Source organism: Falco punctatus, assembly GCF_963210335.1.
Source record: "Falco punctatus genome assembly, chromosome: Z".
NCBI lineage: Eukaryota > Metazoa > Chordata > Aves > Falconiformes > Falconidae > Falco > Falco punctatus.
In genome coordinates, this window is record NC_137586.1 from 43,915,964 (window position 1) to 43,943,311 (window position 27,348).

At 40.9% G+C, this 27,348-nt stretch overlaps 1 protein-coding gene across 1 annotated transcript in view; it reads left to right on the top strand.

The window, feature by feature from the left end:
• NTRK2 (neurotrophic receptor tyrosine kinase 2) overlaps window positions 1–27,348 on the top strand; it is a 224,270-nt gene that overhangs the window by 154,369 nt on the left and 42,553 nt on the right. The window contains exons 13-15 of the mRNA XM_080372754.1: window positions 1,558–1,688; window positions 7,891–8,063; window positions 11,649–11,883. Of these exons, the coding sequence (XP_080228880.1) occupies window positions 1,558–1,688; window positions 7,891–8,063; window positions 11,649–11,883 (539 nt within the window). The remainder of the gene's footprint in view (window positions 1–1,557; window positions 1,689–7,890; window positions 8,064–11,648; window positions 11,884–27,348) is intronic.

Genomic DNA, 27,348 nt, shown 5'->3' on the forward strand with positions numbered 1-27,348 from the left:
CTGCTTGTGTGCTGGCCTGGGGGTTTCTAACAGGTGCCAGCTGCGTCTGGTGGAGGTCCACTCCTTGGGTGCACTGCCCACCTGCCAAGACTCATGATGGAGGTGCCTGGGGACATCTCTCACTCTCCTGGCTTGTTCCAGCACCGTACTCCCCTTGCGTTCATGCACATGGATATGAAGTGCATTTACATGCAGTGCACTTGTGTTCTGTCGCCATAGGCTCAGGGTGTGGGACCCACATACTTTTCTCTTGTAGACCATGGGCCCTTTCTCCAAATTCTGGTGACAGCCATGGGTACAGGCTGTGCCACTTCCCACTGCTGTTACCAGCAGCACTCCATTTTCCATCCTTTAGTAATAGAGGCAAGGTGGTTTCTGCGTAAGTGGTCATCCAGTTTGGAACAGGTGTGAGGCCAAGCATGGAGTCAGGGGTTGGTCTGCATCTGAATGTATCTTAAATTATTGGCAGGGTTCAGTCCTGGTCCCTGCAATTAAGCAGCCAATGTGAGATTCATGCCTTTGCAGAAGCCAACCTGTTGCTTATACACTGCTATTTACTTCACTCTGTTTAGGATTTAAGTTGCAAGTAGGCTTTGTACAGACAAACATTTCAGTATTTGCAAAAGCAGCTAAATGCACTGAGGTTAGATTCATCAGTAGATGCTGACTGTTTTGTACAATTTCAGAAATACAAGCTATCAACCCTGTTGAGTTGTCCAGTTAAACCGCCCTTGCAGCTGCTTTACTTAGCTTGAACATTGCAAATTGATAATGTATTCTACAAAATTTTCTTCTAAATGTTATCTTGTTTTATGGAAGCTTGTCCTGAAAGGAAAATATGTGTTGAACAAAAATGCTCAAGGACTTTGATGTCTGAATCAATTGATTCTGAGCAGCAATTCAGTTAAGGCTCTGTCCACTATGCTGACTAAAACCTTTGTCCATCTTTTATTTCTTTTACTTCAGAGCAATACTGTAAATCACATTTGCGAGAATGAAGTTTCTATCTTATTGTAACTGTAGTATAGCACAGAGAGGGAAAGCAGTTGAACAAGTAGTAAGAGAACCAGAGAGTTAAGTTGGACTGACTTGAAAGAAGGCACATTTTGTTTTCTTGGATTAGGTTATTTTAAAAACTTTTTGGTTTTGTATGAGAAGGTTCGGATATTGTTAGAGGTACAAAAATAGAAGTGATATGAGAAAGGTTTGGTTTGTTTTCTGATTCTTGGCCTTCAAGTTTTTTAAAAAAGCAGCATTGGCTGTTATGTACGCTCTGTAGCAGTTATCCTAACACGGTGATAAATGGCCTTTTCCCAGGTGACTCTTAGTTCCATGTCTTCATAGCCAGCAAATGCACTACTCTCCAGATATAAATATATTAACTCAGTCTTTTTTGACAAAGCACTAATGAATGACACACACAAGCACTTTGATTTCTTCCACAACATGTACCCCACTTTACAGGCAACCCTGTTTCCATGTGGCTGTGAGCATGGACCATGTCCCATCCTGACCTTGCAGCTTACTTCTGACCTCCATTTTGTCTTCTCCTCACAGTTGTGCAGCACATCAAGCGCCACAATATTGTTCTCAAGAGAGAATTGGGAGAAGGTGCCTTTGGGAAAGTCTTTCTGGCGGAATGCTATAACCTCTGTCCCGAGCAGGACAAGATCTTGGTGGCAGTGAAGGTAAAAGAATCTAAGGTTTCATTATTAATTCATGGTTGTAACTAATGCTGTTTTATTTGTAAATGATTGTTTGCCTATTCCATAGCCCAGTGTAACTGCTCTGATATATGTGGAAGGGTTAACAAGGCTAATGGAGTGTTAAGAGAATGTGATATTTGATCTTGCTGAGAATTATAAAATGAGAGCTGAATTTCACAAGGAAAAGGGGGGAAACAGACTGTGTTACAAAGGGGCAAAATCTTTTTAATTAGTGAAAAATAATGTCTGGGTTATTAAAAATACATGTGACATATATGTGTGTCTAAAAAAAAATAATCTGTTACTTGCTAAGCTAAGTTACATGTGTAATTGCCAGTCAAAGGCGGCCTTTCTTTTTCAGGATTGTGCCATTGTTTTGGTCAGCCACTGACATTATCTGTGGGTAATTGTCATTACTATAACTGCCAGGAATTTTATAACAAACTTGCAGATAATATTGTCATGTGCTGTAAAACACTGGCTATATGGAAATCCAAAAGCCATGATATGACATGGAGGAGTGATTCTTGATTATACAGCTCCAGTCAGCTCTCCCAAAATGCAGTCCAGAGGAGGAGGAAGCTATAAGAAAACAGCCATAACCTCGAAGTTTCAAGTATACAGAACAGTTCTCACCTTTCTGGGGAAAAAAAACAAGGGATTTATTTGGTTCTTCTAAAGGGCACAGGCTACATGGTATGTTGGGAATCTACTAAGGAGTAAGATTTCCAGCTTGGTCTCAGGCTCAGACACGAAACTTCCTTCACCATACCAAGCTTTTTCATCCACCAAAATGGAAGGGCTGCGGCTGGTTGTTGACCTCAGCTATGAATGTATGCTAGAAACAGTATCGGTGAAACTACTCTCTTAAGAGTTTACAAAGTCTCCCTGGAAACAATCTCTTATCTCCATCTATAGTGTTCTGTCAGAAGCTGAACAAGGTGCCTAGCATTTGAAGTATCTCATTAAATGGAGGGGAATACACATTTAGAATTTGTGGTGTGCCTGGGCATCAGAAAATAACTTTATCTGACTAGTCACAATTAAGCAACCATGTGTACATTTTGGATCAAACCATACAGTAAAAGAAATTGAGTAATTATCTTTCTGGATTTGGAAACAAGAATAGAATTTTGGATCTGTCAGTGAGAGAACATGAAAAGAGGATGGATTTGTGGAGTACTTTCTTGCTTCATCAAAAATAACAGGTTTTGGGGGTTTGCCAAGAGTACTAGCTTTTTGATACTTGGGAGATGTTCAGTCATGTTGACTGGTGAGAAAAAATTAAGCCCTGAAGGGATAGATCATAGATAGGAGAAAGCAAGAGATAGGAAGTGGCAAAACTAGATCTGAATGAATTTTCTGTTGTATTTTGGTGAAGCTATTGGAAGTTGCCTTTCTTCTGTCACTTCAGGGAACTGCTTGATAGCAAGATAGAAGTCTTTCCATTCACTTGCTCCCTTTGAAAGTCCTGACAAAATGGAGCCTGGCACTGCTGCTGTTAAATGCTGTGCCACACTTGCTCTCTGCTGCTCTTCCTCAGTATGATTCACAAGGAGTAGCATTCAGCCTTTCAAGGGAGAGATGTCTCCATGGATTTAGATGACAATTCTGTTTTCTGGCACAGCTGTCATACTTTTTTTTTTTACCAGATCCACTCTTTGTATGGTCCTTAATAAGCATCTTGCAGGAAGCTATGGGAAGAATTACCTTTGCAGACAGGTTATGCCCATTTTTAGTTTCTCACATTGGCTCCTGAAGATGTGACTCTGGCTGCCATCAAAGAATGATTTTTTTGCTGATCTGTGCCATTGGAATGATCCCCATGTAACTGAGAGGTTAATTGCCAGGTGCTTCTGTCTTTCACTATGGTACCCACCATAGCTCACAGGTATTCTCCAATCATAGTGGAGGTCAAGGGATGGGATCTCAGTGGTGTGCAGAGAGCTAGCCAGAGGACTGTGTCCGGAGCCCACCACTGGGTGCAGGCTTTAGCAATGAATATATGTGATTATTGTTTTTTTAATTCTAAGAGGAGCAGACAGCAGATGCCAGCAGTGGAGAGCAGCTCCTCCCAGCACACAGCAAGGGTTTTAAAAGAGCTTCATCCCTGCTGGCAAAATGGCAAAACCGCAACCCACCTGTCTCTCTGCGAAATAGATTTGGTGAGCCCAGTAGGAATAGTACTTGGTGAGGAATAAGGAGGTGCCAGGAGGATTTTGGCAGTGAGGAGGCATGGTCTCACCTGCATGGGGTGAATCAGGATGGCTGGTTGTCCCTGCCAGCTGCCTGTGCCTGCTGGTTGCTGGCTAAGTGTGCTGTACCCATCTGGCCCTGAGCATCACTCAGTCTGACTCAACCTGCACCCATCTCCTTTTTGGCCAGACGGTATCCAAAATGCTGATACATTGCTGCAGCAAATTATTTAGGAGCTAAGAAGCCCAGAAAAATCTGGGAGGATAGAAAATCAGGCTTAGCATAAACAACTCAGTATGCCTGAGCAAAATTTTGCTCCTTGGAAGAGGAGAAAATCTGTTTTGACTTTTTGGGGGAAGCACTGAGCGTTTGGAAATGCTTTCTGTGGGTCAAACCATTTGAGCACAGGCTTAAGCACAGGTTAAGCAGATTGCAAGGGCATTGTACTAGCCTTCCCCCCCAGGTGGCTTTGCACATCACATCAGTACAACATTTGCTGTGGACACTTTCAGAGAACAGAGAGTAGAAGAAGAGAAAGTTACCATTTCCTTGTGGGCCATTTTGCCATGCCACAGTGGTTGTTCAGGCCTGGATCGGTACTGTATCCTAGTAGAGTTGGATCCCCAGGCATAGTCTTGCACTAGTTCGACCTGTCCAGAGCTGGAGGTGAGGATGACTGTCAGGGCACAGGTTAGCAGCTGCCTCTGGCTTCCCTGGGAGGCTGGAGGGGGATTCACCTTGTGCTGCTGCAGGGTTGTGCTCAGCTAGCAGACTGCTATGTACATGTGGTGAAGAACATTTCCATGGCACCGTCAGAGGAAAGCCAAATATTTCCAACTTTTAGGGTGTTCAGTTCAGAGGAGGATCAAAACTACCCCTTCATTTCTTGAGGAAATACACTACTCAGCACTTGGATGGTGGTGGGAAGTAGTAGTAACAGTTTCATAGGGGAAGGCTGATAACAGTATGAAGGACAGCTGTTGTGAGAGTTCCATTACCAAGTCAAATGGTGATGTTGGTGAGAGCCACATTCCCCTGCTCTTGCACTGACTCGCCCATGAATGCAGCTCTGGGGTGTCAGGATGGACTGGCTGTTTGCACTCACTGCAGAGCACAGGTCTGCAGAGACCATATGCTACGTTGGTACCGGGGCAGGGACTCTGTGGAGAAGAATAAGCATGGGGTGGCGGTCCAACTGGCACAAGGATGAACTCAGCAGATGTGGAGCTCCTGTTAATAGCCAGTGGGTTCCTCTATTGCCCAAGGGAGCATGTCCCTTCTTAGTCACTGGACTGAATGGTTGATAAGTACGTGTCGTTTTATCTCAGTTCCTACTCAGGAAAAACTATCAGCTGATGAGAGTGCTTTGCATGCAGAGCTTTGGTATACTTGTCAGTAACAATAATAAAAATGCTATGTCTTTTTTCTGGCTTTGTGCTGTTACGGTTTTATATTGGTTTTGGTTTTTCTCTTGCACTGAGAACAAGCTAAATGCATTAGTCTGTCATTTCTATGTAAATTCTACATACTTATTTTTTCACTTTCCCGCCTCCTTGCCTGACTGTGTCAGCTGTCTTTCATGCATTGTGTCTATTCTGTGTGATACATGAAATAATGAGAAGGAGGTATTGCAATGGTGGGTGACAGAAATTCAAGTTGTCCCTCAGTAATAGAAACCCTGCCTAAGTTTTACCTGAGTTTTAGACCTTCGTGCATTTTGCTGTTTGACAGAAAATGCGTAATTGCTGTGGCAACTGCTCTGTCATATGATAATTTTGCTGTTTCTGTGAGATAAAAAGTGTCTTCTGAAATGTGCAGTATTACATCCTCACAGGGCAGAGCTGTCAGGTTTTTACAGTCTTTCCAGGGAAAGAGCCCGGTGGAAAGAGGATCAGTCTATGCTTCTCCATGTCAATTTTTTTTCTGGGTTGCTATTATTTAAAAATGGGGTTTGTATGAATTGTTTTTTTCTAATTCTGTTGTTGAGAATAATTACAGTCCAATTGCTTTATACACGAAACCACCAAGGAGACTCAAGAGGCAACAGAATTGTTCCCAGTGATTTCATTATGTAGTGTAGATTGGACTGTGGATTGGTGCCTGTATCGTGTTAAAGCATCACCCCAGAGCTTGGAAGCATCGGAAGACATTTCAGTTCCAGTCCTTGCTTGGTTCAGATGTAATTGTGTGGGGACCATAGTGGGGAGCCAATTTGATACCCACCTTGAATGATATAGCTGTGTATATTAATATATCATAGCTTGTGAAGCTTTGATGATGCAACATCCTTGTTGCATTGTTACTGGTAAAACTTGTGGAGGAAGGATACTGGGCCTGAAGACCCATGAGATTTTTAAGTGGGACTCTCAGGGAAGGTGCATCTGTAGCATGAGTGATTTCTATTGCCTCTAGGATCCATAGAGCCTGAAATCCACAGGGAAAAGCCCCTGAACTTGGCAGATGGCTATCCAGTCTGCTCTGCTCCTTGTCCTCCCATCTGAACCTTATTATAGTAGCTGTTCATTTTTCAAGACCTGTGGTTGCAGCTTCACGAGTAAAGCAAGTATTTCCTCCGACAGTCATCTTTTTGTTCCTTCTCACACTTGCATAAGTATAATACAGAAAAGTGGACAGAATTGTCTCTGTTAAAGAAAAAGCTTGAACAAACCATGACTATTGCACCTAAAACCTGGGTTTGTTGGCAGGATGATTGCACAGTATCAACTTGTTCTGTGTTTGTTCTGATGAGTGGGGTTGGTCTTATGCTCTGTATATAAATTCAGGGTAGAAAATAAAATTACTAGATGGCCAGGAAAAAAACATCATTAGTTACAATAGTGCCACTACTTTCATGTCTTATCTTTCTTTGTATTAAGACTAGGTATAATTAACATCCAGATGTCCAGAGCCCAGACATCAGTTTCTGTGAATAATAATTAGTGAACATTCGTAACCTGCTGTCTTTCTCTTACTGTTTTAAAAATATTGTTTGAATTAGTTTAGTGCAACAACTGTACCTTTTGAAGGTAGAGTCTAAGAGTGGTTGATTGTCAATTACAATTATTCCTCCTTCAATTCCTGTCAGAATTTGCTTTTTTTGGTGCATGAAAGTGTTTCCTTGCTAAGAATGTTTAGTTCTTAAGAAGAGATCTGAAACTGTGTATGTGTGGCAGTTAAATTAGCATTATTTCATTATATGACATTTAAGTCTTCTATTTGGTCCAGTGTTGATATATTTCCTTCAAAATGAAAATATGCAAGAGTTTAGAGCTGTATAAATAAAAGTGGGTGAAAAAAATCGACACTCCAGAATTCTGATCTGCATCTACTTCCTCTCTATCAATTTAGGATTGGTCCTCCAGTTACTTACACATATGCTTAATCTTAGGTATCTGAGTAGATTTACTGAATTTCAAATGAGTTTCTGGCTGGTGTCTTGAGGTTTTAAGTTCTGCTTCCAGGGACATACCCTTGTGTAAATCTACCTAATGTACATACAGTACACCATAGGGGCCAACATCAGCAACAGTGACGTTAGTAATACATGAAGAATGCATCCACTTTCCCACTAAGTATTTTAAGCAAGCAGATTTTTTATTTTGAAGAACTTACAAGGAAGGTAAATACCAACAGGATACTAGAGTTTGCCTAAGTTAAATGCTAAAGGGCGTGAACCAGCTGTGTACTAGTATATTTTGTGGATAAGACCAGTTTATTTGTTCTGTGTTTGGAAAACACTTCGATCATGAGTATTCCTCTTACAACAAAAATTGTTTGAGGTGATGTGTGGCAGGAGAATGAAAATTATACTGACAATATTTAATTGCATTTAAACATTACATCTGCGTTTCTAAAAGAGTTACTAAAAAAGTACTTCCTCCATGCTTTATGCAGTAGGCTGTCCTTATGTTACCCTTACAGTGCCATCCTACATTTGCCACCTTCAGTGAATATCTCCCCTTCCTTAAATTTTTGTTTTCTCTGCCAGACACTGAAGGATGCCAGTGACAATGCCCGCAAGGATTTCCACCGCGAGGCAGAGCTGCTAACTAACCTACAACATGAGCACATCGTCAAGTTCTACGGCGTCTGTGTTGAGGGTGATCCACTCATCATGGTCTTTGAATACATGAAGCATGGAGATCTTAACAAATTCCTCAGGTAGATCCATGAACATATGTTGTGCTGCTGAGCCAGAAGTGGGCAGAGAAGATAGGTGTTCGTGGTACTTAATGTTAAATTTACTACTACCACTGGAAAATGATGATGTCTAGGAGTACAAATTTGTGCAGCTCTCATCTTCTGTACTGGGATGTGGGGCCTGTTTCTTTGCTTGTTTGGAATTACTATTAAGTCAAGTCTTATGCTTTGCACCAAACAAATAGGAACAAAAGAAATATTGTTTCCAATATATTTCAGCATATTCTGAAATGTTTGGTTATAAATCTTACAGTGGGAATAATTTTCTTGCAGGCTTTCTGGTAGCACTTGGGAATATCCCACTCAACACCTATCCCTATCTGTAGGCGTCTAAGAGCTTTTGAAATCTAACCCTTTTCTCTTCCCTCCTCTGTGTTTTGGAAAGACTGGCATTAACCTGAAGCAAGAAAACTGCGCCATGGAAACCAGTGCAGTAGAAAATGCTACATCTTTATTATTATTACCCAGATTAGGGCTTTATTTCAAAAAGCTGTTCAGGAGTGTGCATCAGGAATTGAAATCTGGCAGTAAACCAGTCATAAATAAATAGATGATATCTAAGGTTCACAATAATAGGTAACACATGAACCAGGAAGTTATGAACACTGGTCTTGTGTTTGTGCCATTTCCACAAGCCTGCACTTGTTGGCATAAAAACAAACAGTTAAGAGACAGCCTTTGCTCCTATGTAAAGAAAAAAAAAATGCATAAGGGACTGTTCTTTCAAGGTCTTCTATGTCATCTTCATCAAAGGATATTACAAAGGCATTTCAATGTACTGAGATCTCTCCTGCTGAAGATAACTAGGGTTACCACTATTTTTGAAAGTTATCTATGACAAAGCTGTAAACCAATCAAAGCTACTGTCCCTTTAAATGGGTTCAGGTTTTCTATCTGACTGAAATGGCTAGTGATTGCTAGTGTCACCATTTGTGCATTTCTGATAGCCTGTGTGAAATGAGTTTGTGGTCTTTCTAATCTCTGCTGAACCAGTAGCCACACTGTAAAAGCAAATTACATCAACTAGCATCCTCCCTTATTAGCAAGGCTGCCAGCTTTGGCAGGGAGGCTAGGGCTTGAACTGGAATGCAGAGCAAACACTACAGCTTTTTCCAGACTGATTATCTCTCTGGCAGAGGATTTAAGTATATTGTCAGAGCCATGTCAGGGCATTTCCATTTGCCTGCTTGGACCTCTGCTATGGATCACGAGAGAACTGCAGTTTCCTAAGATGCCATCCCAGTACTTTTCAGATCATTGAATTTCCATTAGGAGAAGCCAGATTCGTAGCTGGAAAGAAGTAATTTCTTACTTCACAAGAAATACTTACTCTTTCATTCTTTTTGTTTGTCCTTTTCTTACCTTGTAACTCAGATTCTGAATTACTGGACAGAAAGGCTGTTTAGCAGACAGTATATTTCTTACTTCAGGTCTTTGTTAAGAATTATAAGTCATTATCGATCAGCATAAAAAGATGGTGCTGGGATAAGCTGTTAAACCTAGGCCCCAGTTTGTCATTCCTCTCACATTTGCTGCAGCTTGTGCTGCAGATCGAGGTGGTGCAAGCCGGCGGTCACAGCCCCTATTTCTTACCCTGCAGCGCCACCAAAGGCTGTCAGGGGAAAATGAATCGAAATGTAACTCAAACGAGCCCTACTGTCTGCCTGCAGCCAAAGCCTGTTCAGATCTAGGACTAAAGCCTCGAAGTCATGCCTGCCCTGTGCTTGTTCTAAGTAGTGGAGGATGATGTGGATCCAAAGAAATCTCTGTCTATGTTCCTGGCTGTTGCAGAGACTGAGGAGCACCTCATTTACAGCCACCGCTACGAGGACAAGCAAGGTGGATGGAGTGTTAAGAATAATCCGAAAGTTTCATTAGATACAGACCCTGTTCTCAAGGAAGCTAGCAAAAGATGAAGAGTTCTCTAATTCAGTGACTCAGAGCTCCTTGTCTGAGAGCAGTCATTAAAAAAAAATCCATGCAATGAAAAGGTTCAGTGTGTTTCAATAGGTATTTGCCTGTGAGTCTTGGTTGGAGATTTCGTATCCTCCTGTTTATTTGGCCCCAACCCAGACCAGCTGAATGGCTGCCTGTATGTGACCTGTGGCAGAGCGCTTCTTTGCCTGGTGCCAGATTCAGTCCCAGCAATACTATATACCCTTCTTCGTTTCTTTCTCATATCTGTCACTTTGCACATGAAATTCTTCCCCTGGGGCAATTTTAATATCATATTTCTAATAGGTAGTGTCAGATTCGATCTCACAAATTTTGATTAATTTGCAACTCTTTTCCAAACTCCTGTGCCCTTCCTCTAGGGATGAATTAAGGCCTTAGCTCTATTGATTAGAAAGGTGATCCTTTGAAACTCCTCTTTGTAGGAAGGAAGGACTTTTGAGAGAAAATAAAAAACAGTTCTAGAGTATTTGTCAAAAACAAGTAGAGAAAGGGAAGAGGAGAGGTGGTCTCTTAGAAGCAATAGTCTTCAGGAACAGAATTAAAGAAGCTTTTGAAAACACAGAACAATGGAATGGATGGAAAGGGATATTCAGAATATTAAAAGGTGTATCAAATGAGTAATGATTGCCAGATGACCTCATTAGTTGGATAAGGATTAGCACGTAATACTCACTATAAAATGTTGTGTATACAAACGTTTATAGCTGTATGTTCAGGATACTAGGTTGTTACAGTTGTATATCAGAGATAACATAGTTAAGACATGTTCCAGTGCTGGCTTTCCAAATGCAAAATGGCTCTCCCTCTGCTGGAGTATATGCAAGTTTCTCATTAATCAGTTGATTATTACATCTTAGGGCCAAGCTAGGTCTTGAAAATCTTGTATTTCTGAAGCTGTTTAGTTGTTCCAAATGGTGTGTGCTTTGTGTCCTCTTTCTGTTGTCAAGAATTCCTGTCAGGCAGGATTCACCCTTCATGATGAAATGAGGAAAAAAGGTTTCCTGCTGTGCATTTGAATAAGAAATTGGAAGTGTAAATCTAAAATTGCTGCCTTGTTTCTCAGATGGCATCTCAGAAGTTAACTGTTTCTTCTGTAAGAAAAGATGGGAGAGTCAGTGGCCTGTCCCCCTGTAGAAATCAGCAAATGCTGGTCATAGGAAAAATGATGCTATGCATGCCGCTTCATTGCCTTTCACTCTATTGCCTTTCGCTCTTACAGAGTGATAAGGTTTTCTTTCCTCAGTTACTGAACACCTACATTTGCCAGCCTTTCTCCAGAAAACATTGCTAGAACAGAATACAAGGAAAGGTGGTAGTAGTATTGGGCAGAAGGGTATTATTATGAATGCATATGCCTTATTCCAACATCCCGTTGTGTAATGCTCTTCACACCACCTGTCTTTCACACAATGAAGGAAAACAGTAAATGAAAGAAGCCAAGATAGAAATTTTCTGCTATTTCACCAATGTGTAACCCTTTTAGTTATTATATTTGAGCAAGTTAATTGTGTGGTTTTCGGCTCACTAATGCCCTTCACCTCTCCAGCTTAGCACATGGCCTGTCACTTAATCAGCTTCTGCTTTTTGCAGGGCACATGGACCAGATGCAGTACTGATGGCAGAAGGCAACCGTCCTGCTGAGCTGACCCAATCCCAGATGCTTCACATTGCCCAGCAGATTGCAGCTGGTATGGTTTACCTGGCATCACAGCACTTCGTGCATCGGGATCTTGCTACCCGGAATTGTCTGGTTGGTGAGAACCTGCTGGTGAAGATTGGGGATTTTGGGATGTCTAGAGATGTGTACAGCACAGACTACTATAGGGTAAGTGAACTGCTGTAATTGGTAATATCCTAGGTCTCTTTCAGTCATCTTACCCTATTGATGTGACTGATTCTGTTTTTACACTTTACCATCTGTCAGGTAATTTAGAAGTTGGCATATGGAGAACGTAGTTTTGAGTTACAAATTTTTGGTAAATTTGGAAAGAGTTAATCAGATTAAGATTGGCATGTCTTGTTCTTATGTTGGCTTTATAATAATAAAATCACAGAAAGGTCTTTTTCTCTGGGCATGTTTGCTTGGCTTTAGTGAAGGAGAAGCAGCAGCAGATGAAAAGGAAGAATGGGTAATCAATTTCGGTCCAACACTTTGAATTTATTAAAATATGTTCTTATATATTGCTAAAAAAATGGAGGTATTGTATCATGTTTGTTTACTAGAGGAGTTGTAAGTACTGGACAGGAGCACTGAACCAGTTATTTTACTCAGGAAGACACTAGGTGAGAAACTTTTATATACTTAGCACCTGGAAGGCTGTCAGTAAGTTTTTCCTGCCTTAAGCCACATCTTTAGTCCTACTGCTTATGGTTGAAGAGTTTTGTGGTGGGTAAGAGTAGCCTGTCACGCTTGTTCATTCTGGCCCGGGCCATTTTCCCTAAGCTTCATTGCCATAAAATGATCTCTGAAGTTTGCAAAAGGCCTCTGCAATTGCCAAGATAAACAGGACTGTGTAGATTAATTACTGTTGTTGATGTCTTTGTACTATATGGCAAGTCATGTAATTGACAGCATTTGCTGTTTGCTACCAAGTTTGTAATTTCATGATTGGAACTGAAGCTATTGGGCGTTTGTGGTTTGGGGAGGGAAATCTGTGGCCAGCAGTTAGTTATAAACCCTAGAGTTTAACCCACAAGATAAGCACCTCAGCATCTTTGAGCACATTTTATGTATCTGCCTCTCACATGACTTGTTGCCAGTGAATTCTTTATAAATAAAATGAATACCTCTTCTTTAGCCACCTAATTTGGGCTGCTGTGTCCATAAAGGTGAGTATCACCTCAGCATCAGTGTTTGGGATGCCCGGAAAAAGATTGTCTACATTTGGCTGGGGCTGGGCAGGGCAGGAGAAGCTCCACACAAGAATTATTGTTGAGTGTTGTTTCACTTAACAGCTGAGAAATAACGGTCTCTTCTATTCTTTGGCTTTCCTTTCAAGAGGCAAACCTAGTATTTAGTAAATATAAGAGCCAGATTCCTCTTATATTTTGTTGTTTTGGAAACTTGGCACTTCAAGCTATTTGGTCAATGTAAAACAAGCATGACTGCACTTCAGAACTTGGAAGAATATACAGAATGGTAATGACTGACTCTATGTTTGCAAGGACACCAGTGAGCATCAAAGGCCAGGGTTTCTTGGTTTTGCATCTAAAATATGAGCAATACTTTTTGGGACTGGAGGCGTGTGTCTGTTCTGTACTTCAGTGAGACTAGATTTGTTTACCACGTTCTTCATTACATGTAAGAATGAATGTCCGTGCTGTACAGTAAGTGTTCGCAAAGGCCTTGACGAGCAGCATTTTTGAACAATAAGTGCTCTGCTTATTTTTGGAAAATAAGCAACAGAAAAACTACCTGCAAAAAGGGATGGAAGCTAAGTAATCATATGGGCTTCCTGGGAACGACTGAGAACTGGCACAGGTATGTAATAGTGTACTGACATGGTGTCATCTTACCTGCTGGTGTACCTCTGGGTTTAATCTTTGAGTCTTACGCATGAACACTCAAGGAATGCTTCTACCCAACGAAGCATGAATTTAGAACTAGACCCATGACCTGGAGGAATCAGGGGTTCACCAAAGGAAATTCTGTGTGACCTGAAGAGTCCTTGGGTATCTCTCAAAGGACCTCATTCAAGGGGTACACTGCATTCCTCACTGCCTCTTATACAGAATCACCCTGTTCTTTCCTTCTTCCTCACTTTTTTTTTTTGAGGCCAGGAGGGGATCTGTGGGGTCCAGGGTGGAGCAGAAAGAAGAAGAAAGAGGGAGTAGTGTGTAGAGGGTGCAGTCATGGATGTGAGAGAGGGAATGAATAAGGCAGGAAAGTTAAGTGCAGAGAGGTGTTAGTAAAAGACACAAGTGTGAATGAAGGGAGAAGGTAGACAGGTGTCAGAGGGGATGAATGAAGATGTAAAGTAGCATGCATCCATCCAAATTGATGGTGTAAGCTCGTAGTATGATGGATGGGTATGAAACTTAAAAGTTGGGTAGTTGCTTGTTCTGCACAGTGAAAAAAACAAGAAAGACTATTTCTCTGGCTCCTTGTGTTCCAGCTGGCTTCTAGCTGGGGTAAAGGAGGGTCAGAGCCACAGCCTGCCATGCCACCATATTTCACAGCGGTAAAAATTGGAAGTTAACAGTTGAGCCTGTGAGGGTTTGGCCTGCCCTGCTTGGGCCCTATGCAGGCTGGTGAGAAGCTGGTCATGAAACAGTCAAGGCTATAATGATTTCCCATACAGTTGCCTGGAGAATTATATCCATGGCAAGCCTAAGTAATGAAACTGTCAGCAATGACACGGGGATGGCACTGACCTCCCATACCTAATTGTTTATAGCAGGCTAAGTCTTTTTAACTGCTCAGTCTTAATCACATACATAGAAGCAATTCTTCCCCAACCTTGACAGCTTTATCTGATGCATGTTGGAAGTATTTACACAGCTCCAAAAAGCTCTGCGAGAAATGGTTCAGCATTTGTGGTTTTTAATACACTGGATTCAGGTTTTTGGGGGGGATCCTACTACCCTGTCAGGATGTTAGATTTGCCTGGAATGATTATTTATAGCTTCTTTCTCTAAAATAAGGATGATCCTCGGTCCTTGTTCACTGTTAAGGTTGTTAATGACATTTTGCATTGAATCAGCTCAGTTGTTAAGAGATGCTTCTGGGAAGAGGGGGAGAGAAATAACCCTTGAGCTGGAAATACATGTGATGCATGGCCCTAATTGGACAAACTTTCCTTTTTCTCCTCCATTCTTTCTTCCTTTCTTTTTCATCAGGCAGGAATCTTGTGGGTGGGGGTACCCCTGGAGTACATGCTAGCATTCAGTGTAGCAGCAATAGTTTTGGGAGTCAGACCAGAGCCTGGGGATGCAGAAAAACTGCAGTGGCTTTTCTTACCCAGCACTGCTATCCACCCCAGGCCAAACTAACAGGACTGTCAAGTAATTAATTTGGTCTATGTGCCAAACAGCTCCAGCAACACTCAGCTGCACTGTAGTCCTTGTAGTACAGTGGATTATTTCACAAAGTTATTTACTTGCAGAGCTTAGGTCTCAGGTTCCTTAGGGGCTTTTGTGTGTTTTGTTGATGCCTGTTTTTTGTTGTTTGGAATCCCAGCCCCCACAGGTCAAGGTTTCCCTTCTTTCCCTCTGATACCCAGGTAGTATGACTCATCAGCAGCTTTCAGTGGCTTAAAGTATTGACATTCAATCATGGGAACAACTACTTTGCTAATATTTGTTCTTGCACTCAGAGATAGTACATCAGGCCCTTTTTAGGCTTCCAGTTCAGGTCTGCATGTGGTTGATCAGTACTTGGTCTTAAAATACTTCTCTGCATTTCTTTATCATAAGAAAAAAGCTTTAAAAAGAGAAGTAAAAAAAAAAAAAAAAAAAAAAAAAAAAAAGTTGTCTTATTCCAGTACTTGGAAAAACTTAACAGGTCAGCCAACTACAGGCTTGAGCCAATATTTTGGATGAAACTGTGATCTCACCAGAGTGAGCAAGAACATTGCCATTAACTTCATTAGGACCAGAATTTCACCCTTCCACATTTTTATGTTTGTCCAGTGAAGGATAGAGACTCTGTTTCTGATTTAGATTTATGGAGCTCAGTTGTGTAATCCCTACTTAGCTATTGTATAGCTTACTTGCCTTTATGGAACAGCACAAGGAACAGTGGAGAAAACAACCTTTCCCCTGCTTGTATAAACCGTGCAAGGATCTGTCAAAAGGCTGGGGCTATTAGTGAGGTTTCCATCTTTCTTTAGGCCCCAAAGGGAGAGAGAGGTTCCTAAGTCACAAATTAGCTTCCTCCACTTCTGGCACAGGTGGGGCAGGACCAAGAGGATGTATTTAAGTGGAAAGTCCACTGACTCAGTTTCTCTTTAAAATTTTGTACCATGTTTTGCTAGTTAAAGAGAGCATAGCATGTAGGATTGGAAGAAGCAACATAGGTTACTGAGTCTTGCAGGAACCTTTCTAGTCTTGCAGGAAGCCAAGCAGTAGGGTAGGAGGAGGTACATGTCTCAGACCTCCTCAAGCCACGTGGAAAACCCTAACACTCATTAACACTTCAGCCCCTTCTAAATGAGGCACCAAACCCCATAAATATCCCAGTCTGCCAGGGAAAAGAGGAGGTGTCAAGGGTATCAACAGTGTCCTAAGCACCTAAAGAGAAATTATGTTTGGCAACAATTCCTGAGTTACCCAGAGAAGCCGTGGATGTCCCCTCCCTGGAAGTGCTCAAGGCCAGGTTGGATGGTGTTTCAGCAGCCTGGTCTAGTGGAAGGTGTCCATACCTGTGACAGGGGGGTTGGAACTAGGTGATCTTTAAGGTCCCTTCCAACCCAAACCATTCTGATTCTATGATTCCTTGATCTTAGAAAATCAGCCACACATGACACATAACAGGAGGTGACAGCAATCCCCATCAGTCTGTCTCAGGGAGAACTACCTTCTAAGCTGGCAAACTGTAATGTGATGAGTGCATGAGGCAGATGCAGCAGCCTGTGGCATTACTGGGGTTTGGTGACAACCCTCAGAGCACATCTGGCCCTGTTGCCTGTCCTCAGTGCCTCAGAGCAGTGTGGGAACTGAAGTTGACCCAGAGGCAGATCATACAGCAAGAGGGAAAACAAAAATGCAGGTGGCCGACACAAGTCCTGAAGAAAGACATTAGTTAATAAGTCAATACAGAGCAGTGTGCAAAATGCTGACAGGCTTCTTCTCAAGTATCTCTCAGGTATACCGCCAAATTGGATATCAGCAGTCTTGTGTCACTGAAGCTTGAACTTCTAACTCCTGGATTACTCCTGTCCTGTCACACAGCCCCTTCCGTCAAAGTGTATGTTGCAAATAAGTAGGATCATGCTGCCAGAGCTTTCCCTGGAAGGCTGTTCCACAACCTCACTGTCCTAATGGCTGCAAATTTTGTTTTTTTATCAGCAGCCTGGATTAACTCATGACCAAAGTACACCTCCTTGATCACATTATACTCCTCCCTTCCTAGCTTTTACATTTCAAGTGCATTTAGAAGAAGTGCTCCTTTCCTCTCCCAAACTGTTTTGGAGGGTTAAAAAAAGCACACTGTCAGAAGAAATGGTTCTTAATTTTTCTTCTCATAGTAGCCTTCTCCCATGACTTTCAGTGTATGAAACAGTAGTTTCTGTGTCTCTTTCTGCTACAGACATCACTAGAACTATGAGCAGTATTTTCCAAATGAGATTTTGCCCATTCTTGGATCAGAGGCGCTTCCCAGCCTCTCATGAAAACGTGCTGCATGGTACATCCTAGACTTGCATAGCCTTGTGTCTTTGGCACACAGTCACTGTATTGTCAAACAGTTCCCTGGGCCATTCTCATCTTCCATTCCTTCCAAATGAAGAACATCCCTTAAGTTTTTGGTTTCAATCCCTCACTGAATGATTTTGTAGTACGTACTGCCACATTTTGTGGCTGTTGTATCTCTCTTAGTTTTAGCGTCTTTGGAGGTTGCTTTTTTTAAAAAAAAATAATAAAATTCAGGTCTTGTCTGATTTGGTGGTGAGTAAATAACTAAAGAAACAGAATCATGGTACCAAAAAATAAACAGCTGAGGCAGTGAGAAAGAGTTGTAAGGAAGATTCCTGGATTTTTGTGGCTTTGTTTCTTAATGTTTTACTTCTTTATTACTTCTATTTAATGTTAACATTAAGTAAGCATTTTGGGAAAGGTTATCTTTTTAAAGTTCCTGTACACTTTCAGTTAAGACATGAGAAGTTCTTAATTCTTAGTTTTACTAAGGCTTAATATTACTTCTTAGCCTACCAGGAAGACTTCCAGAAAAAGGATTACACAATTTGCTGTTCTGGGCAAATTATAAGAACACCCAGCTTTCAGACCTTCTCTCTGCGTAAAAAGGTCAAAAACCCTTTTGAGAAACCATTTTGACACTTGGGAGTATTATAGTCTTCAGCATACAGTCCTGATTCTGATCTCCACTGTTGCTTAGCAAAGCCAGAGTAGCAGTTTGAAGAAAGTGAAATAACATTAGTCAATGACAAAGAACATCTTGCCACTAGGCATAGTCCTTCCTTCATGTGTGAGTCTAATATTGTAGGGTGCTGTATTTCTGGCAACTGCATAATACAATTTTCTGGTGAATCTCTGTATGAAACATTTGCTAAAAGATAGTGCTAGTAAAATAATCACCAGAAAGTGGTCTCACTTAAGCTATTTCCAGTACCAAATGCCTGTATCCAAAGAGAATTAACGCATGACAGCAAGGGGCTAAAAAAAGAAAAGGCTGGTTTATCATTATTTGGGCTGTAACTAGCCAGGCAAGCACCACAATACAAATGTTTACAGTGAGGAACAAGTGTCTGTCTACTCTGAAAGGGCAACAGCAGCAAACACCTGTAGGTCTCAGCTGTCACTACAGAAATGAATACCTGTGTGGGGGAGTTTGAAGGATGCTGCACTAAAGAAAACAAGAAAGAGTTACTGAGAAGTCAAGCAGCTTGTCAAGGCATCCTCGTAGGTGTGTGTGTTGAATTGACACAGTTTGAAGGCACAGTTTGAAGGCTTTTTATTAGCTGTTATTTTTGCATCCATTGCTCAAAAGGAAATTATCTGCTTCCCTACATGGACTTCTCGGCTCTCCTCCTCCGTCAGAGGCTCATTGCATCATGTGTAGCTGGGGAGGACAGAGGGTTCCAGCAGTCCTAGAGGACGTGCACAAATGATTTCACGCAACTGGAAACAATACAGGAAATAATCAGCCAGCTAGAGAGATGTAAATTTGAACTGGCTGCCTTGAAGTCAGTGCACTAACTCTGAATTTAAAGTAACATAATCACAAGCAGAACTAGACCTAATGATTTTAGAGGGCTTTTAGGCTTCCTAAAGGTCACCACAATGTCAGCATTTAGAAACTCGTATGCACCAGGACATGGCATTATCCTGATGCTAAAGGATTAGCAGCATGGCTTGATGCCTGTTACTACTTGTCCGTGCCAGAGTACATTCTGTTGTGTGCAGGAAGCATGCTTTTTCCCCAGCGTTTACCTACCCATCCCTGACCGCTGGTGTTTTGTCTGGACTTGCAGTTTTCTAACCTGCTCGGCTCTACACAGAGAGGCCAAATTCAGCTGTGTCTCAAGCAAGTACAGTTCTGTCTTTTTTAGCATGGCTATAGATGTAGTCACTTCTCCAGTGAAGTTTTCTCATCATCACACCAGGGTCATTGGTCTTACTTATAGTTCTGTTCTATCTGTTTTCACTGTCACAGATCCTAAAAGGGGAGTCCAAGAAAGTTTTGCATATCTAGGAGAAGGAACATTAGATGTCTCACGTGTGTAGTATGCTGCATTTAAGAGTGAGTTCTTACTAAACTCCATCTTGCAGAATTAATGACAAGACGGTAATACAGAAAATGAGATTTTCAACCGGAAGGCTGTGACATACTTTGTTTTGCCAGAATTAAGCCCCTTCTCACATGAAATGTGAGCTCCATGGCTCCTGGAGCACATTCTCCTTCAGACTGTGAGATCAAAATGTGTAGAGAGGGCAGAAACAGAAAAACATAATAACTAGGTTGAAAAGTGGAGCTGATTAAAAGACAAACTAGAGCAGAGTGACCTTGCTTCTGTGACCAGTTACTTGACAACTTACTGTGTTTGGGTGTCTAATTATTCCTTTGTAAATCCACCCTCATTATATTCACAACATGGTCCTCATGCAGGGTGTCAAGAAATAGGTTCATCTTGAGAAAATAAGCTTAGCCAGGAAGCAGCACCTAGAAACATATGCCATGAAATACAGAAATCCTGTTGAACTATAGCTGAAAGCTTTGAATGTATGTCAATCAAAAAATTAATTCAAAGTGTTTGGAAATTTTCAAATGGAAATTTTCCCTCTATTTGTTTCTGTTAAAAAGAGTTTTAAGAATTTACTGTTTGGTTCCATTTTGGTTATAAAAGAGATATTACAGTTTTCAAATGGATAGAAATTTTGGGTTTCCCACCCCATTTTTAAAGCATTTTAATGGTGTGGTGTCCAGCGGGGTTACTCCTGATGTATGCAGTCGGTAAAGGGCCTTAGGATTCATATGCATGCTATAGAAAAGCAGAAAATTTACAGTCAGCATCAGTGGTGGCTGACACAAGCTTTTCTGTTGAGGGGCTCTTATCACAGATGTTCATTAACTTAAAAAGTACTTTTAAAATTATATATACAAAACTGAATCATTCTCAAAAATAACTACACATATGGATATAAATTGCAGGAAAGCAATGATTCACACATTGAAACTAGTTTTATGAACAGCAGTTTGGAAAGCTTTGCAGAACTGATCAAAATCGTCTCATTCCATTAAGTAGCAGCACAGCCCTACAAAGCCATTTTTGCAGGTGCTGAAGTGATTTCACCACTGTTTAGCATATAAGAGGGCCATGTCCTCAATTCCAACCCTTTTCACAGTTTGCTGGATTGTAGTTGGAATATTGGTGGGGCTTTTTATTTATTTTTTTATTTTATTTTATTTATCAAAAGCTAATGTTTTGTCTGGGGCTTTAGAAACTAAAGTTTACAGGCAACATTTTCTAGAGACCAGACACAGAATAGCAAGAGAAACGGTGAAGTGATTTCTTCAGTTTTTCTTCTTGGACCAGGTCTTTCTGCAGACCATTAATGCTGTTCAGTAATTGTTGTGGGGGAACCACATGTAAATATCTGGAGAGGGAGATACTGTACTGTAGCGCTACAGATTGTCACTTTGGGCAGGAAATCTGCAAAGCAAATGTCAGAACTCCAAAGGTTAGCAGCTGAAGCTGTTGACTTTGAGATGTGTGATGCACACGGTGTGAGGAAAAGATGATGCAGGAATAAAACGAGAAAAAGCTCTCTGTGAGCACAGTGAGCACAGCCAGAAAGTGGAGCAGCAGCTCCTGACTGCTGCAGTGCACTCATGCACCTTGTTCCACTGCCCCCACTGATGGTGGGGACAGCACAGAAAGGCCACCCAGAGGGAGCAGGACTGTATGGGAGTTCTCCTTTGAGGACTGGTCACAGCACTGGCTCCCAGCAGAGTCTTCGAAGGCTTCCAGCTGGAAGGTTTTCTTATGCAAATAGCCTCTCGCCTTGCAATAAGGAAAGCAGTTGCTAGGCAGTTTTCCTAAATATGCATATTTTTTCCCCGGGCCCAAAGAACAATGGGCACCCTTTTGGCTTAAAGAACTCAGGAAGCACAGAAAGGAAGAACTAGACAAGTAGACTATGAAGTGCTATGTGTAACAGGATGGATCAAGAGGATAAGAAGCAGCATCAGCTAGTAACAGAGCCTACAAATCTGGCAGTGTAGATTGGTGCATGCATAGCAAAGAGCTTCTGATGGTGAGTGAAAATGGGGGACAAGGAAAGCAGCATGTGAGATCTTCACTGCTTTCTGGGTCCTTCAGCTGTCTGATGGAGCACCTGGCCAGCCAGGCAGCTTGCATGTGTCCACTGAAATACAGAGGGGAAGGGAAGTCATTAGCAAAGACCTGTTGGCACGGTGACAGAGAACATGGACATGCTGTAGGTTACCTGTGTAGGTGCAACTCACATGACTTTGTGAAGCCTTTTCAATACCAGTCATCATGAATAGTACTGAAGTTTTTGACAAGTCATCAGTAACAGATCTCCAAGCTTCCAAAATGGTGATGACTCCAGAACTGAGGCCATTTTGCATCTTGCAGACTCAGGAACTTTGTAATCAGACTGTAGAGATAACTTGGCTTTGCATTAATCTAGTCTTACATAAAATGGAGCCAAAATACTTACAAAATGCTGTCAAGCTTCTAGCTGTGGCCTAGTTTTAGGAAGAGATGAAGACCTGATTTAAGGTGAGTGAGGGAATATGTATCTGATATCAAGGACAGTTAAAAAAAATAAAAAAATAGCATGGTGACTCAAATGCTTCTGTCTCCTATCAGGTATGTAAACAAATCTGTAGAGAAAAAAGCCACATCAGTGGGAAGTAACTTCATTTTTCCCAGTGTACTGGAATGCTTTCAGTAAACATACCTTGCTTAATACTCTTAAATTTACTTTCAGAAATTACTATTTTATTCGTTCCTTAACAGTATCCCTGCAAAACTGCTGTCCAGCCCTTGAGGATTTGAAGAGCTTGCATTCAATACGATATACAATCAGTTCCTACCTCTCTTCTCCAGTTCATCAGATCCAGGGCTTGATATTGCCATGGTGATGTCTCATGTCTTTGGTCTGGGAGCAGAGTCAGGCCCACTGAAATGCTCACATAGAGGTACCAACAAAGAGGTGATGCAAATGAAGTTTCAAAACTATTCCCTTATTTAGTCTTACATCTTTAAGTTGTTCTCTGGTGAGACATAAAAGTTACCTGGTCTGTTTTCAAGCTATTCCCCAACGCATATTTACGTTGGCCAAAAGTTCAATATGCTGAGTAGATAAACCTTAAATTAAAGCCTATGGAAGCATAACTTTGCTCAAGTTACATCTTCTCTCTTTGCTGATCAATGTAGCTAGCTTTTAAGTTGTATTTTAACTCTTGATTTGGCCTGGAATAATCATGCTTTTAATTTACTGTGGCATTTTTTTCCTTTGTGGCAGTTATGAGGAAGGACTGTTTGACTTTGGTTTTGTTCAGAGAGCTGCATTCCATAGTACACATTATGTGGCCAGGAACTCTGCAAAATTGGTTGAAACTGATCCAAATGGGTAACCAAACATATGAAATCAGAATGTTTTTTGACATTATTTTTACTTCTGGGGAGTTTGCCTAAACCAGCTTATTCAGACTTGAGTCACGAAGAATAGTGATATAATAGGCCCCAGGTTAGAGAGGCAACTAATGAACGGTCAGCAAGAATTTTCAAGAATCTGTATCCTTGCTGATGTAGATGAGACCAAACGATTTTCAGCAACATTACAGAAAATACATGTGCTGCCATTTTTTTCCACACCAGGAATGCTACATCATTGCTAGCTCTAATTATTAAAAGAAACAATTAGCTTAATCGCTTCCCTACCAAACAACTCAGAACAGCTTAAATTCTTACACTGAAACAAGCAATCAAATGCTGGATTCTGTACAGTGTGTTTTCCTTCCTGGGCCCTTTTACTAAGGGCAAGAATTGTGAACAAGAAATGTAATGGGGCAAGATGTGTATAATCAGGAGGCTAAAGAGCTATTCAAGCAGAAGTTCATTACTGTCTCAGAAACAAATGTGTGTGCACTGGCATGTTTGAGAATGTAAGTGAGAATTTTCTAACTGTAAGAAGTCTCGAAAAACCCTTTCAGTGGGTGCAACACAGAGCACAAAACAGCCCAACTACTTTCAAGGTAGAGATGGATACGCTTGGGAAGAAGCTTAAATGATAGTCACCCGTGTTACTTGGAGCTTATCAAACCCTACTTCAGCCCTCTGTTCCACATAGCTGTGTTCAAGCTTTTCTCCACAACTGAGAGTCCTGGAAATGAACATTTTAAAATGAATGTCACTTCAATTATTCACATAATCACATGCTTAGAAGCCAGGCCTTTAAGGAAGAGTTATAGTGCAAGACTTCTGATAGTAGCGCAAAAGGCTGCAAATCTAGATCTACAAAAAATAATGAACCTTTGTAATTAAGGAGTGCACAGTGAAAATAAAACAGATTAAAAGCCATTTAGAGATAAAAGAACCTTGAGACTGCAGTACTTTAAAGTGCAAAAAAGTACTTGGTTTTGTGTTGCTATTGAAAATGAGTATGATCTAGCAGTTAGTTTTGTAGCCTATACAATTTTTATAGAAGACAGAAAGACACTGGTGTGTATTCAAAGAATAAAAACTTGTCTAGTTTCCAGACCAATGAGCAAACTTGCATTGACATCACTGGGGACAGGATTTTTACCTTTATCCTTATTAATTGCAAATTTTTAATGGCTTTACGTCTGTTTTCACTTCTGTGCTCACTGCTGTATCTAAAGGCTGAAAAAGCCCACATCAGCCTGTGATCTAATCTTTGCATGCCACAATATGAAGCAAACAAATGATTTGCTGGAAATTTAGGTTAGAGGTTTTTTCTAACTGATATATAAAATATGATGCAGCCTGAGCCTCCCTTACGAGACTATTTTATAATGTCATTTAGTCCATTCCAAGGTGTGTGTGTGAAGGCAAGCCTTCAAAGGGCAGTAGAGTATACATTATGTATTTTTTATCTATTATATTTAAAGATAATATAAATCTGGATTTAATGGTGTACACAGACAGGAACAAATTTCACCAGGGCGAAGAAATCACTCTCATTTTTTTTCCTCTTTTTCATTTTTTTTCTTTTTCTCTTTCTTTTTTTTGGATAGAATTTTAGGAAGATAATTGCCAGATAATCTTTGATAACACGTAAGTATTGCAACTGTTTCACTGCCAGTATACATATAAAGGGGAAGGGGGGAAAGAGGCACCATGCACAACAGACATGATGATTACAAATCGTTTGTCCTAATGTTTTTGTCATCAACCTTTCCTATAGTGCTTCAGCCCAATCCCACAAAATAAAAATGTGATGTTATCTGAAGAGTATAGATTCTTTCCAGATTGATTTACCAGATGCCTGTCACCACCAAGTCACTTTGAAAGTCTAACTGATAGGTTGGGCTGTATGCAAGTTACTGCTCTGCATGCAGTCCTTTTGCAGCTGATTTTGCTGCCAATGTTATTTTCTGACGGTGAGATTTAGTGCAGCATAGCTGGCTGGCAGTATCTTGTAGGAGATTTTTCTTGCTTGTGAGCTAAGCGAAGGGCAGGGTCCTGCATTCTTGGCAGCTTGTCAAATGCATGAGCTGTTTGGTTTTTGGATTCAACAAGCAGAGTTTTAAATCATCTTTAGCAAAACAAGACAAAGAGAAAAAAGAAAGATCAAAATAGAGCTGAATATTTCATGTCATAATTTTGGCAGCATGTCTAGTCTTCTACATTGAAAACACCAATGAAAAAGGAAATTTTGTGGTTTTCAGTCATGTGACTGAAGCTCCTCGAGTATCCTCACATATTCCAGGACAGGTCTCTTATCAGCAATTGTTTAGAGAAAACAATCTAGTGTTGAGTACTTGTGTGGGAAGAGCAAAACCACATTAAAATAGAGCTGAATACCAATATACAGTGAGTGGAATGTGACCCTCATCAGAAAGCCAGTAGATAGTACTTGAATCTGCAAAATAAAGTTTATGTATTGTTTAAGATATACAGGCCCAGCATTGCCATTTTCTGCAGAGGGGAATTCTGTTGGAAGTAATCGAAAGATCCATCTTACACAGCTCCCTGTTTGCACAGACACACACACAACTGTGATTTTTTTACATCAGTCAACCTTGGAGGAACATAGTTTTGACCAACAAATATTTCCACAGCAGTTTAGAGAGGGACTATATGGTGGGCCTGGACCTGAGCCAGCTGAGCCAGCTTGTATATGTCTATATATTATGCAATATTAACTTTTTTGTTTTCTGTCCCAATCAGCTTTAGTTAGTAGATAAAACACTAAATAGAGGAGGAGGAAACTGAAGGCCATGCTGTACTACATGCAGTCAGAAGCCTTTCAAACACAGCCTTAAACATAGCTAAAATAGCATAAAGTAGCAAATACAAAGGAGTTTCACAGAGAGTTTTGTACAGCTCCACTGTACAACGTGAGACTGAAGGTATGTCTGGTTGCAGGCATTACTTGCTCTAAAACTGAGACATGAGCTTCGTGCAGACTGCAAAGCTGTTCAGAAGCAGGGTGAATGCTCCTTTTCTGGAGTGTAGACTTCTTTGCCTGTGCTGCTCACGGATTCCAAGCCACCTACTTTACAGGTGCCTTGTGTTTATATGTTCTCAGTCATGTCATTAAGGATATGGGAAGCAGCATTATCGCAGAATCATAGTTTGGGTTGGAAGGGACATTTAAAGATCATCTAGTCCAACATGCCATTGTGTAATTTAACACAATCAGGAAGAAAATAGGTAAATAATGCTTCTTTCCTAGTTATTCCTTTTAATCTGGCAGTATTTTACAACATCTTAATAGATTTCCTTAAGATAAAAGGCAGCAAAAATAGAAATCAAAAAACTATTGCATCTGGATCTGTTCAGCCTTCAGATTACATGAAGTAGGCAATTCTCTGCACTTGTAGTTGTTAACAATTTCCTATTGTAAGTAAAACTCAGAGGGGTAGCGATGGATTTATAAACCACCTGGGATTCTCAAAACTCCTAGCTTTAGAATAATTGTGACCTCAAAATTTTGGGAGTACCTGGTTTTTCACTGTCCTTCTACTGCTGATTCAGAGGGCCAGCTCTGAGAAGTGAACTCGTTCTTAGGATCAGTTTAATTATTGGGGAAATGTGAATTTTCTTTAAATAAAGGTGAAGAAAGTAGTTGGAAATTGTGTCCCTATATCACAGAAGAGGATGGGGAGCAATAGGTTGCAGAACTGCCTGTGATTTCACCTCATAAAGGATACTGGGAGTGAGCAAAAACACAGAAAAGAGAAAGACTAATGGATGAAGTGGGGTACAGTGAAAAGTGCCAAAAAGAATTTGAGATTGACTTTGAGAAGAATATTAAAATGAACAAGAGAAGGTCCATTGACTGTTTAAACTTAAAGAGAATGAGGAGGACACTGTAGTGTCGCCACTACAGACATGATGATGTGGGAAGAAGAGTTAGTTTGGCCTGGAAGCAAAATTAATTAAAATTAAAATTAAAAAAATCAGGTCTTGAAAAGACAGTGATGAATGTGAAGATATAGGCAAACTGGCTAATGGGACTGAGAAAAGCAAAACCTGGAATAGGTATAGTGAAAACATTCTCAATGTGGGACATGGACACCCTGTTTTATGATGGGAGATGAGGAGTTCAGTGAACACTATGAGCAGCTTAAGCCAGGCCTGCTGCCCAAAGAGAAGGTCCTGCTTTCCTGCGAGTCTCAACAGCTAATTCCTGCATTGTCTGCTTTCCCGTACCTGCACAGGTGTTTCTGTGGCCACTGAACAAACTGTAGCAATGAAACAATCCAGCTGAAAAACAACCATTATTTTTCCTGGTTGTGGGGAGGACAGAATACTTCTCCAAACCAAAGTACAGTACCAAAACATTCCTGCTTAAAATCTTGGTTGAAGGAGTCTAAAAGAACTGTGCTCTATGAGTGTATCAGAAGAATAAATAAACATCAGGGAAGGGAAAGTCCTATTTAAACTAAAGA